We start from the raw sequence: 14,329 nt of genomic DNA, 5'->3' as shown, positions 1-14,329 counted from the left end.
TGAACTATAACAACCAGAGTGCTGTGCCAGTGGTGCAAACTGGAGACATAGCAACCGTTGCCTAGTCTTGCTTTACGGACATACCTTGTATGGAGCAAGACACATTGCAAAGCAACATATTGGTTATTTTATAAGAGTTATTTCATCATCCATATATATTTCCTTCAGTCTAGAACCACTTACCTTCACAGAGAAAACAATCCCCCCTTTAGGTTTAAAGGAGTTTAACAGAGCAAGCAGATCTTTAGCTTTAAGCCTATCCCAGTCCATGTTACAAATGGCCAGTCGTCTGGTTACCTACAGAAGGCAGAAAACACAATGGAGACATAATGTAACATAAATACCAATGATGCATACTCTGTATAAGTGAATGCGACTTTAAACATAAACGTAAAGTGCACCCATAGTCAAAAGACAATGCAGGCAGACATTTTATGGCCTGAACCAAAGAATACAGCTGAACTCCACCAGGAACTAGGCCCACAAAATAGCAGCTTCTAGTGTCTCCAGAGGGCTTTCATACATTTTTAAGGACCAGATTTATCAAGCCCTGAAGAGTGATAAGTAGCACGGTGATAAAGTACTAACCAATTAGCTACCAATTGTCATTTTTCAAACACAGCCTGTAACATGGCAGTTAGGAGCGGATTGGTTGGTACTTTATCACAGTGCTATTTATCACTCTCCAAGGTTTGATAAATGGTGGCCATAATATCTATAAAGCCGTTCTGATCTCTCTGTGTGCATGCATTAAATAATCTGTCTCTGGTCATTTGTGTCACGAACATAAAACTGCTGTATTTGGACCACCTGCTATACCTAAGTTGCTATAGAAACATCTAAATTGGAGCAGTGTGGGAAGTGATAATGTGCAATTATCCCTCTGCGGTGGCTCTTTGTAAGAAGAAAACCTCAGCAACATGATAAAAGGATGCGCGCAAGAGAATAAGAGGGTGGAATTAGATCAGGGAAAAATCATACTAAATCATTCAAAAAGTACCGCAGTGATTTGCACGTTCAGAAGTGTGGGGAAAAATTTGACAAATTTATGAACTCAACTAAAACTGTCATTTTATGGATTTGTTTACTACAATTTTCTTTTTCATGTAGCAAATTAAGAAATAATTATATAAACTAATAGATCGCCTTCTCCTAGCAAAGTTAGCAGATAATCACTTTATACATGAAGGGTCTAATGCAGAGAGTACTACAACAGTTTCCACAGCCTAACATCAGTCTAAAGAGAACAGGCTGCATATATAGGTACCTGCGCAGATTGTGTGACTCTTGGTGAAGGATGGGGGGGTTGGCTAACCTAGGTCTATTACACTAAGGACACATTTACATAGTTACACAGACCAGCACAGAGACACCTGTACTGTACACCTATCTACTCCATGTTACTACTTGTGAATGCTTGAGCCCAGGTGCAATGCCCAATGATGACGGGTATTTGCATGAGTCAACGGTTTGCTATTGGCTGACTGGAAATTCACTTTTGAAGGTGATGGTTGCTTTTGCTTATAATTTGTGCAGATATCACATTTGTGTGCATGTTGTAGCATATTTTTAATGTCAATACACAAGATGGGAGAGTTGTATCGGATAGATTATAAAGATTTGCGTTCGCAGACACATATACACAGTGAAACCATTGACTTGATCCCAGCACAGCGAATAGACCAGCTGATGCCAGCATCCAGCATAGCAGACCAGAGTTGATCAGAGCATCCAGCATAGCGGATCACCGAGTTGATCCCAGCATCCAGCACAGTGGAAATGGTGGGCTCATCGCAGCATACTGCACAGTGTACCACCGAGCTGATCCCAGCATACAGCAGTGTAACACCGAGCTGATCCAAGCATCCAGAACAGCATAGCTGATCCCAGCAGCAGAAATGGGGAGTTGATCCAAGAATCTAGCACAGCAGACCACCAAGCTGACCCCAGCATCCAGCATAGCTGACCACCGAGTTGATCCCAGCATCCAGCACAGCAGAACCGGTGAGTTGATCCAAGCATCCAGCACAGCATACCACCAAGCTGATCCCAGCATCCAGCATAGCGGACCACCGAGTTGATCCCAGCATCCAGCACAGCAGAACCGGTGAGTTGATCCAAGCATACAGCACAGCATACCACCAAGCTGATCCCAGCATCCAGCATAGCTGACCACCGAGTTGATCCCAGCATCCAGCACAGCAGAACCGGTGAGTTGATCCAAGCATCCAGCACAGCATACCACCAAGCTGATCCCAGCATCCAGCATAGCTGACCACCGAGTTGATCCCAGCATCCAGCACAGCAGAACCGGTGAGTTGATCCAAGCATCCAGCACAGCATACCACCAAGCTGATCCCAGCATCCAGCATAGCTGACCACCGAGTTGATCCCAGTATCCAGCACAGCGCACCACAGAGCTGATCCCAACATCCAGCACAGTGGAACCGGTGTGCTTATTCTAACATCTAGTACAACGAGCCGCTGCTTATTGGGGCTAATTGGATAACTCCCTAAGCCCAATATTAAAGAAATAATTCACAAAATACCAACTGAAGAAAAACAAAAAAAAAACCGCAACACAACAATACAAAACCTTTGATAACCAGTAAAATCACAAATTGTTCTTGAAAGCAGATATCACAGAGAAATGAATCCAATTAAAAATGACTTTTTTTTATAATTCATGCTACACTACCAGGCAAAAGTTTTAAAGCACCCCTATTTCCCAGTTTTTATTGAAATGTAGTGCCTTCAAATTCCAGAATGGCCAGCACAGTTTCCAGACATAAACCCCATTGAGGTAGTTTGGGATGAACTGGACAGAAGGGTGAAAGCACAGCAACGTACAAGTGCAGCACATTTCTACAAGTGTTGGGAAGAACATCCGGAACAAGATCTGATTTCTGTTGTAGAAAGAATGCCACAAGTATGTTTGGTGGTTATATCTGCAAAAGGTGGTTACTTTAACGAGTCCAAAATTTAGATTCAATTTTGATAAACAATATGATTCTATGATTTCTGCATCTCCAGTTGGTGATTTGTTCTAGGCTTTAAATATCAGAGTACACGGAGGCATCAAACTGTGTAAATCGCAATAACAAATAATAATAATAATAATAATAATAATAATAATAATAATAGGGAAGTTGACAGGTTGCGATTACTGGTGAAATTTTCAGCTAATAACTATTTTTTTAATATAAAACTCTACAAAGAAACATTAGTTGTAGAAAAGTACTTCACACAAACCCAACATGTCAAAGCCAAAAAGAAGACAAAGACAGTATTTATGCAGCCTGAAGTGTAAATTAATCACATGAATAATCTTGTAACACACAGAGAGAGGGGTCTATTTACTAAGTCTTGGATGGAGATAAAGCACCAGCCAATCAGGATCTAATTGCCATGTTACAGGCTGGGTTTGAAAAATGACAGTTAGGGGCTGATTGGCTGGTACTTTATCTCCATCCGAGGCTCAGTAAATAGACCCCTTAGGCACTTGCTGCAGTGTGGCTGGCAGACAAGCAGGCTGGACTGCCCATCCAGCACTTCTGGCAAATGCCAGATGGGCCGGTCCAGCCACACAGAGAGACCAAGGCTGGCCAAGCACTCTGTTCAGCTGCCCGGCTTAAACCCCTTTTCCACTGCTACAAGAACCCAGGATAATGCTAGGCTAACACGGGTCACGGCTCAGTAGATAGTGTTTAGCCTGGGTCCAGTGACCCGGGAATGCAACCCAGCTAGCTTGCAGGGTTACTCCTGGGAAGGACCTGGTTAAGAGACAGTGTAAATGGGTAACCCGGGTCATCTGACCAGGCTCCCGTTTACAGCACGGGGAGATCCTTATACCTCTTACAAGATATTAACCGTAGGGTGCTAATAATTGTTTAGATGACTGAACACCAATTTTTACTTGGTTTAAAAATAAGAATTTACTTACCGATAATTCTATTTCTCATAGTCCGTAGTGGATGCTGGGGACTCCGAAAGGACCATGGGGAATAGCGGCTTCGCAGGAGACTGGGCACAAAGTAAAAGCTTTAGGACTAGCTGGTGTGCACTGGCTCCTCCCCCTATGACCCTCCTCCAAGCCTCAGTTAGGATACTGTGCCCGGACGAGCGTACACAATAAGGAAGGATTTTGAATCCCGGGTAAGACTCATACCAGCCACACCAATCACACCGTACAACTTGTGATCTGAACCCAGTTAACAGCATGATAACAGAAGGAGCCTCTGAAAAGATGGCTCACAACAACAATAACCCGATTTTTGTAACAATAACTATGTACAAGTAATGCAGACAATCCGCACTTGGGATGGGCGCCCAGCATCCACTACGGACTATGAGAAATAGAATTATCGGTAAGTAAATTCTTATTTTCTCTAACGTCCTAGTGGATGCTGGGGACTCCGAAAGGACCATGGGGATTATACCAAAGCTCCCAAACGGGCGGGAGAGTGCGGATGACTCTGCAGCACCGAATGAGAGAACTCCAGGTCCTCCTCAGCCAGGGTATCAAATTTGTAGAATTTAGCAAACGTGTTTGCCCCTGACCAAGTAGCTGCTCGGCAAAGTTGTAAAGCCGAGACCCCTCGGGCAGCCGCCCAAGATGAGCCCACTTTCCGTGTGGAATGGGCTTTTACAGATTTTGGCTGTGGCAGGCCTGCCACAGAATGTGCAAGCTGAATTGTACTACAAATCCAACGAGCAATCGTCTGCTTAGAAGCAGGAGCACCCAGCTTGCTGGGTGCATACAGGATAAACAGCGAATCAGATTTTCTGACTCCAGCCGTCCTGGAAACATATATTTTCAGGGCCCTGACTACGTCCAGCAACTTGGAATCCTCCAAGTCCCTAGTAGCCGCAGGCACCACAATAGGCTGGTTTAAGTGAAATGCTGAAACCACCTTAGGAAGAAATTGAGGACGAGTCCTCAATTCTGCCCTGTCCGTATGAAAAATTAGGTAAGGGCTTTTATAGGATAAAGCCGCCAATTCTGAGACACGCCTGGCTGAAGCCAGGGCTAACAGCATTACCACTTTCCATGTGAGATATTTTAAGTCCACAGTGGTGAGTGGTTCAAACCAATGTGATTTTAGGAATCCCAAAACTACATTGAGATCCCAAGGTGCCACTGGAGGCACAAAAGGAGGCTGTATATGCAGTACTCCCTTGACAAACGTCTGAAATTCAGGAACAGAAGCCAGTTCTTTTTGGAAGAATATTGACAGGGCCGAAATTTGAACCTTAATGGACCCTAATTTGAGGGCCATAGACAGTCCTGTTTGCAGGAAATGCAGGAAACGACCCAGTTGAAATTCCTCTGTAGGGGCCTTCCTGGCCTCGCACCACGCAACATATTTACGCCAAATACGGTGATAATGTTGTATGGTTACATCCTTCCTGGCTTTGATCAGGGTAGGGATGACTTCATTCGGAATGCCTTTTTCCTTCAGGATCCGGCGTTCAACCGCCATGCCGTCAAACGCAGCCGCGGTAAGTCTTGGAACAGACATGGTCCCTGCTGGAGCAGGTCCTTTCTTAGAGGTAGAGGCCACGGGTCTTCCGTGAGCATCTCTTGAATTTCCGAGTACCAAGTCCTTCTTGGCCAATCCGGAGCCACGAGTATAGTCTTTACTCCTCTCCTTCTTATGATTCTCAGTACTTTTGGTATGAGAGGAAGAGGAGGGAACACATACACTGACTGGTACACCCACGGTGTTACCAGAGCGTCCACAGCTATTGCCTGAGGGTCCCTTGACCTGGCGCAATATCTGTCCAGTTTTTTGTTGAGGCGGGACGCCATCATGTCCACCTTTGGTTTTTCCCAACGGTTCACAATCATGTGGAAGACTTCTGGGTGAAGTCCCCACTCCCCCGGGTGAAGATCGTGTCTGCTGAGGAAGTCTGCTTCCCAGTTGTCCACTCCCGGAATGAACACTGCTGACAGTGCTATCACATGATTCTCCGCCCAGCGAAGAATCCTTGCCACTTCCATCATTGCCCTCCTGCTTCTTGTGCCGCCCTGTCTGTTTACGTGGGCGACTGCCGTGATGTTGTCCGACTGGATCAACACCGGCTGACCCTGAAGCAGAGGTCTTGCCTGACTTAGGGCATTGTAAATGGCCCTTAGTTCCAGGATATTTATGTGAAGTGACGTTTCCATGCTTGACCACAAGCCCTGGAAATTTCTTCCCTGTGTGACTGCTCCCCAGCCTCTCAGGCTGGCATCCGTGGTCACCAGGACCCAATCCTGAATGCCGAATCTGCGGCCCTCTAGGAGATGAGCACTCTGTAACCACCACAGGAGAGACACCCTTGTCCTTGGAGACAGGGTTATCCGCTGATGCATTTGAAGATGCGATCCGGACCATTTGTCCAGCAGATCCCACTGAAAAGTTCTTGCGTGGAATCTGCCGAATGGAATCGCTTCGTAAGAAGCCACCATCTTTCCCAGGACCCTTGTGCATTGATGTACTGACACTTGGCCTGGTCTTAGGAGGTTCCTGACTAGGTCGGATAACTCCTTGGCTTTCTCCTCCGGGAGAAACACCTTTTTCTGTACTGTGTCCAGAATCATCCCTAGGAACAGCAGACGTGTCGTCGGAATCAGCTGCGATTTTGGAATATTTAGAATCCATCCGTGCTGTCGTAGTACTACTTGAGATAGTGCTACTCCGACCTCTAACTGTTCTCTGGACCTTGCCCTTATCAGGAGATCGTCCAAGTAAGGGATAATTAAGACGCCTTTTCTTCGAAGAAGAATCATCATTTCGGCCATTACCTTGGTAAAGACCCGGGGTGCCGTGGACAATCCAAACGGCAGCGTCTGAAACGGATAGTGACAGTTCTGTACCACAAACCTGAGGTACCCTTGGTGAGAAGGGCAAATTGGGACATGGAGGTAAGCATCCTTGATGTCCAGAGACACCATATAGTCCCCTTCTTCCAGGTTCGCTATCACTGCTCTGAGTGACTCCATCTTGAACTTGAACCTTTTTATGTAAGTGTTCAAGGATTTCAGATTTAAAATGGGTCTCACCGAGCCGTCCGGCTTCGGTACCACAAACAGCGTGGAATAATACCCCTTTCCCTGTTGTAGGAGGGGTACCTTGATTATCACCTGCTGGGAATACAGCTTGTGAATGGCTTCCAATACCGCCTCCCTGTCGGGGGGAGACGTTGGTAAAGCAGACTTCAGGAACCGGCGAGGGGGAGACGTCTCGAATTCCAATTTGTACCCCTGAGATACTACCTGCAGGATCCAGGGGTCCACTTGCGAGTGTGCCCACTGCGCGCTGAAATTCTCGAGACGGGCCCCCACCTTGCCTGAGTCCGCTTGTAAGGCCCCAGCGTCATGCTGAGGACTTGGCAGAAGCGGGGGAGGGCTTCTGTTCGTGGGAAGAGGCTGTTTGCTGCAGTCTTTTTCCCCTTCCTCTGCCCCGGGGCAGATATGAGTGGCCCTTTTGCCCGCTTGCCCTTATGGGGACGAAAGGACTGAGCCTGAAAAGACGGTATCTTTTTCTGCTGCGAGGTGACTTGGGGTAAAAAGGTGGATTTTCCAGCCGTTGCAGTGGCCACCAGGTCCGATAGACCGACCCCAAATAACTCCTCCCCTTTATACGGCAATACTTCCATATGCCGTTTGGAATCCGCATCCCGTGACCACTGTCGCGTCCATAATCCTCTTCTGGCAGAAATGGACATCGCACTTACTCTTGATGCCAGAGTGCAAATATCCCTCTGTGCATCTCGCATATATAGAAATGCATCCTTTAAATGCTCTATAGTCAATAATATATTGTCCCTGTCCAGGGTATCAATATTTTCAGTCAGGGAATCCGACCAAGCCACCCCAGCACTGCACATCCAGGCTGAGGCGATTGCTGGTCGCAGTATAATACCAGTATGTGTGTATATACTTTTAAGGATATTTTCCAGCTTCCTATCAGCTGGTTCCTTGAGGGCGGCCGTATCAGGGGACGGTAACGCCACTTGTTTTGATAAGCGTGTGAGCGCCTTATCTACGCTAGGGGGTGTTTCCCAACGCGCCCTAACCTCTGGCGGGAAAGGGTATAATGCCAATAATTTTTTAGAAATTAGCAGTTTTTTATCGGGGGAAACCCACGCTTCATCACACACCTCATTTAATTCATCTGATTCAGGAAAAACTACGGGTAGTTTTTTCACACCCCACATAATACCCTTTTTTGTGGTACTTGTAGTATCAGAAATGTTCAAAACCTCCTTCATTGCCGTGATCATGTAACGTGTGGCCCTACTGGAAAATACGTTTGTTTCCTCACCGTCGACACTGGAGTCAGTGTCCGTGTCAGTGTCTGTATCGACATGAGGTAACGGGCGTTTTATAGCCCCCGACGGTGTTTGAGACGCCTGTACAGGTATCAACTGATTTGCCGGCTGTCTCATGTCGTCAACAGTCTTTTGTAAAGTGCCGACACTATCACGTAATTCTTTCCATAAGACCATCCAGTCAGGTGTCGACTCCCTAGGGGGTGACATCACTAACACAGGCAATTGCTCCGCCTCCACACCATTTTCCTCCTCATACATGTCGACACAGCGTACCGACACACAGCACACACACAGGGAATGCTCTGATAGAGGACAGGACCCCACTAGCCCTTTGGGGAGACAGAGGGAGAGTTTGCCAGCACACACCAGAGCGCTATATATATATATATAGGGATAACCTTATATAAGTGTTTTTCCCTAATATAGCTGCTGTATATATTAATATGCAAATTTAGTGCCCCCCCTCTCTTGTTTTACCCTGTTTCTGTTGTGCAGGACTGCAGGGGAGAGTCAGGGAGCCTTCCTCCAACGGAGCTGTGAGGAAAAAATGGCGCTTGTGTGCTGAGGAGATAGGCTCCGCCCCTTTTTCGGCGGCCTTTCTCCCGCTTTTTTGTGGAAAACTGGCAGGGGTTAAATACATCCATATAGCCCAGGAGCTATATGTGATGTATTTTTTGCCATTTAAGGTATTTTCATTGCGTCCCAGGGCCCCCCCCCCCCAGCGCCCTGCACCCTCAGTGACCGAAGTGTGAAGTGTGCTGAGAGCAATGGCGCACAGCTGCGGTGCTGTGCGCTACCTTATTGAAGACAGGACGTCTTCTGCCGCCGATTTCCGGACCTCTTCACTCTTCTGGCTCTGTAAGGGGGCCGGCGGCGCGGCTTCGGGACCCATCCATGGCTGGGCCTGTGATCGTCCCTCTGGAGCTAATGTCCAGTAGCCTAAGAAGCCCAATCCACTCTGCACGCAGGTGAGTTCGCTTCTTCTCCCCTTAGTCCCTCGATGCAGTGAGCCTGTTGCCAGCAGGTCTCACTGAAAATAAAAAAACCTATTTAAACTTTTACTCTAAGCAGCTCAGGAGAGCCACCTAGATTGCACACTTCTCGTTCGGGCACAAAATCTTAACTGAGGCTTGGAGGAGGGTCATAGGGGGAGGAGCCAGTGCACACCAGCTAGTCCTAAAGCTTTTACTTTGTGCCCAGTCTCCTGCGGAGCCGCTATTCCCCATGGTCCTTTCGGAGTCCCCAGCATCCACTAGGGCGTTAGAGAAATTACCATAGATTACACTGCAGCAATCTCCAGAAACCCTCTGTATAGGTTCCCAAACACATTATAAACCAGCAACAAAAGAAGGGATCAAGCATATGTATCAATTATACCTGTGGATGTATTAAAAAATTATTTTAATAAACCTGAATTATAAAACACAAACATTCAGACAATTCTTATAAAAATAGCATATGCTGACTCCTGGAGACACACTGCTTAGTAATTATATTAAGTAACCGTTTCAATCAACATTGATTGCAACAACTTAGATAGTTGTTACTAAGTAGTTGTTTATATCTCAGTCCGTGGAGTTTGTATTTATCCCTCTGGGTCTTTTCTTAAATGCTTTAAGCAAGATTCCAGGACTGCGTGTCCATGTGTGGTTTGGAGGAGGACACATTAGTTCCATCTGGGACAGATGAAGGCCAATTATACCTAATAGGGACTACTGGCTGGGAAACGCCGTTTTTAATTTAATATAAAAGTTCCACTGCAGTTGTCACTTATATACTCACTGCACCCGGTCCGTACATCCAAAATCTCCCACATTTACTTATTCAGTAACAGCAATTAACAGTGTCCTCTCTCCCTCAGCAGCATGTGAGCTGGTGCTGTCGTATACTTAGAAGTAATGTCCCGAGCGTCCTCGGGTGCCGAAGTTGGATGTACACTTGTATCCGCGGCTTGCTCCATGATTGCATGGGCTGGAATGGTGCTTTTTGTCCCGAATAGACGGAGAATGGAGTCATACCTATTGAAAATGTCACAGGACGTGATGAAACGTGTTTAGGACTCCACGTTGAGATCGGACAAGAACCGGGACAAAATACTCCTGAACCGCGGAGCACCAGTCCAGCCCGTGCAATCACGGAGCAAGCCGCGGCTAACATAAGCGGCTACAAGTCTAGATCTATCTTCGAGGACACTCGGAACATTACTCCCAAGCATACGACAGCACCAGCTTGCATGCTTTAGGATTGTATTCTATTAATGTGAGTGCTGGACACATGTGGATTGTATAGCAGAGCAAATACTGTAAGATTCCCTAATGCCAAACTTACCTGGTCCCCACGTGGGGCATCTTTGTCCATTTCCCTCCAGGCATGTTCAATCTCAGGATCTTTTCCGGATATGTCAACTATGTCCTCATCAGCCTCTTCATCTTCATCCTCAGAGCTTGTTTCAATGTTTCCTTTACCGCGAGCAAGATCAGGACCACTGTCGCTATCTTCCTCTTCACCAGAAACTTTATCTTCCTCAGACTCTCCCGAGTTCTCACTTTGAGTCTCATCCTCCTCACTTTCTTCATCGCTGCCCTCCTCTTCCAGGCTCATGTCAGTTCCTTCAGAAGCTTCCTCTTCAGAATCGATCTCGTCATTGCTGTCCTCTTCACTCTCATCTTCAACGCCTGGAAGATTAGTGAACATTATAGTTACTAAGCAGCTCCTTAAGTCTACAGCAATTTCTCTAACCCCAACACTTTTTAATTAGTAATGCGTTTCAAGAACAGGGAGATGTATCAAACCTTAGAGAGATAAGTGACCTAGTTCATGTTTGTACACACAAGCCTACGCAGCTGCCAATTATCAGCCTACGGAGTTACTAATCATCAAGTGACGATGCCGCACAGAAAATAAGCTAGATGCCCACTGGAGCCAACGCAAAGTAATCAGCAACTGCTTACACATAGGCAGCAACAACGCAATAAGGAACATCAACTCAAAGTGAGCCTATAGTCACGCAACTGGCCACAGCAATAGTAGCAATGCTGGCACCATGATTCTCTGTGTACATGTTCGCAGCTGAAGGCAGATACACGCCCTAAAAATGTCGCCCACATTTTGCCGGCACCCCGTTACCACTCCCCCCACAGTACCTTCCTGTCAATAACGCCGCGCACGTGCAATGCGATCGAGGCACATGCACAGTCTGCCAATAATCGCTCAGTTACATGAACATCGGCATTGCATGCTAACATGAATTAGGCCCAAAGTCCCAACCAATCATTTCATAGGCTGTGTTTGAAAAAAAGAAAAGAAAAGCTGATTAGTTGGTACTTTATCTCTCTCCAAGGTTTGATACATCTGCCCCTCCAGGCTCTAAGATACAGTTTGGGTTGATCTCTAATTTGAGAACACACATGGTGGCTAAACTGGTCAGAACTAACTAGCCAACAGTCAGACCAGTAGCTCAATTGTCAGGAGACTCCAATAATGCAGATAGGGGTGTCCCTGCACCAAGAGCAATTAGTGGTCCCCCGGCGGACCCAATTTTCTCACATAAATGATTAAAATCCGCACGGGTTGCAGAAATCCTCTGTGTGTTTGGTGGTCAGTGGGGCCTACATTCTGCAGCATTTGGCCCAATCTGTGGAGAAAATGGCTGCTTAAGGAGCAGAAACTGTAGGTCTACAAGCTCATAGTGTCCACCTATAATAAATATATAAGTATGTGTGAACGCAAGTCATCAGCTAAGAATGCAGACTAAACACAAGAGGCACTGTATCAATATATACCCAAAACCTATTCACTTTCCTTTTCTTGGATAAAATCACAACTTGTCTGCCATACACCTGGACGTGTCTGCCATACACCCTACGCTACTACAAGCAAGTCTAAAAAACATTTCTATAGAAAAATCTCAATGGCTGGGATGTAAAGAAGTGAGTTCTTCGGCAGCCATGCGGGATGCCGGCCGAACTTAGACTTTTTTTAAATGGGCAATCATATACAAGGCCAGTAGTCATGAACATAAGTGGAAGATTCCCTTAAGATACCTGACTCTTCTTCAGATTCGTCTTGTGCCATCACCTCTACAGGTTTTTTATTCGCTTTTAGAGGGATGTTGGTGGCTGGTTTCTGTTTCGTCATCTTCAGACATTCACCCTTTCCCAGTTTTATTTCCTTGGGTAGTTTCCTCCCTTTCACCTTTAGATTTTCGTTATCATTACTGTCATTTGTCTCATCAGGCGACCGAGTTTTTTTTTCTTCCTTCTGTTTAGTTTTAAATATCTCGTTGGACTCTGGTTCAACTTTTTTCTTCAATTTTGCTTTTTGTTTCGTTTTTTTGGTCTGTAAAGCCGTTTCTCTATTGGCTGACGCACCATCGTCGGAATCAGATAGATCATAGAAACGCTTCAAGTCCTCAGCTGTATTGCGGTTAATCGTCCGTCCCCGCTTATCCACTGTGTGTTTCAGACTAAACTTCTTGTCGTGGAACATTGCATGAAAACGCTTATCAATTTTAATTTTCTTGTCCTTTTCGGGCATTTCCCAAAATCTGGGATCCTTTGTGACCCGGCTAAATCGCTGGTCAGAGGAGAGTCCTTCTTTCGACGCCATCTTCAGGGATTTTAATAAAACACACAGTTGCAGAAAAAAATAATCCAATCTAGTTCAGAACCTTAAATGAAAAACAGAGGAAAAATGCATAAGCTTAGTGTATGATAAAGCTCCAAATACACAGGAGCATTCACAAAGAAAACAGGCAACTGATCTAGTTATTTCCAGCTCCCCAGAGATTCCTGCGACTATAATTTCATGGTATATTGCATGTAGTGCAAGAGTGCTAACATGTCTGGCCAAGGCAAGCAAGAAGATACCGACCAACATCTGTACAGCAGCCCTGCTCATACAGTGCTTGGTCTGGTTGCTCAACCTATCGATTCATATCATATTTAGCCAAACCTAATAATCCAGACATCTGTCGCTTTGGCAAAGCATCCAGATTTGATGGAGCTACATTAGCACATTGGAAGAATGAAAGATCAGCAAGATGTGATCTTCTTCCAACAGCACCCACCATCCATCCTGATATATATGGGATGGCCACCCACCAGATATACATTAGGAGACTTTATTTGCGCCATGCTTGTGGTGATTTGCAGCCACAAAGTCACCAACCAAATCAGTGCACACTTCAGTGTTAAATGGAGAGTTTATAGAGGTATAGCTGCACGTGCCTTTCAGTCACACAGTGGAATCATTGCATACATGTTGGGGCATATTCATTCAGATTGTATTTTATTTGTAAATATGTGTGTGTGTGTGTGTGTGTGTGTGTGTGTGTGTGTGTGTGTGTGTGTGTGTGTGTGTGTGTGTGTGTGACTTGATAGACCTGCGAGTGGCAGGAATTACAATAAAATATTGGATGGTACATAAAATCAAACAGGTGCCAAAGTTTCATTGTTTAAGTGATTCTGGGCTAGCACTTAACCAATCAAGGATTCAGCAGGGGGTGGGGGGGGAGAGAATCAGGCAATGTGTTGCAATCATCACCACAATGCTCAGCTGCACACATATGTCACTTACAGTAGTGACAGCATAGCAAGTTTCCCTGCACACTCCTATGGGGTCAGAGGGAAAACTTGTGATACTGATGGATGCTATGTGACATGCCAGAACAGCAGATCGTGTTCCGCTGGCTGAACTGAATTCCCCTAGGTTACAAGAAGTTTTATCAAAGAACACAAGGAGAACACCTTGCGGAGAACCTTTCAAATTATCATTTAAAATTACCATTTATCAAAGTATATAAAATATAATAGAAACAGATTAGCTGCTATATAGATAACAGCGGCTCCACCTGCCCTCTATAGGTTTGATACATCTCCCCCCTATTGCTACTCTGAATTAAAGAGTGGCACAATCCGCAGCACCTTGCTCATCACACTACCCCTACTGTATGCAGAGAAGCATGGGAAGGTGTAAGCAGTAGGTCCCATGCTGAGTGCATACCTCC

General features: G+C 45.7%; 1 protein-coding gene across 3 annotated transcripts in view; it reads right to left on the bottom strand.

The window, feature by feature from the left end:
* Nucleotides 1-14,329, bottom strand: part of ESF1 (ESF1 nucleolar pre-rRNA processing protein homolog) — an 82,850-nt gene that overhangs the window by 68,061 nt on the left and 460 nt on the right. For 2 of the 3 annotated variants that reach the window (XM_063918533.1, XM_063918532.1), the window contains exons 2-4: nt 12,366-12,991; nt 10,651-10,997; nt 184-297 (exon numbers count right to left, since the gene is read on the bottom strand). In XM_063918533.1, coding sequence (XP_063774603.1) covers nt 184-297; nt 10,651-10,997; nt 12,366-12,930 — 1,026 coding nt within the window. In that variant the 5' untranslated portion in view covers nt 12,931-12,991. The remainder of the gene's footprint in view (nt 1-183; nt 298-10,650; nt 10,998-12,365; nt 12,992-14,329) is intronic. The other variant, XM_063918534.1, reaches the window with a different exon arrangement.

The sequence above is a fragment of the Pseudophryne corroboree genome, chromosome 4 (genome assembly GCF_028390025.1).
Source record: "Pseudophryne corroboree isolate aPseCor3 chromosome 4, aPseCor3.hap2, whole genome shotgun sequence".
NCBI classification, from domain to species: Eukaryota; Metazoa; Chordata; class Amphibia; order Anura; family Myobatrachidae; genus Pseudophryne; species Pseudophryne corroboree.
This window is presented reverse-complemented; position numbering and strand designations above follow the sequence as displayed.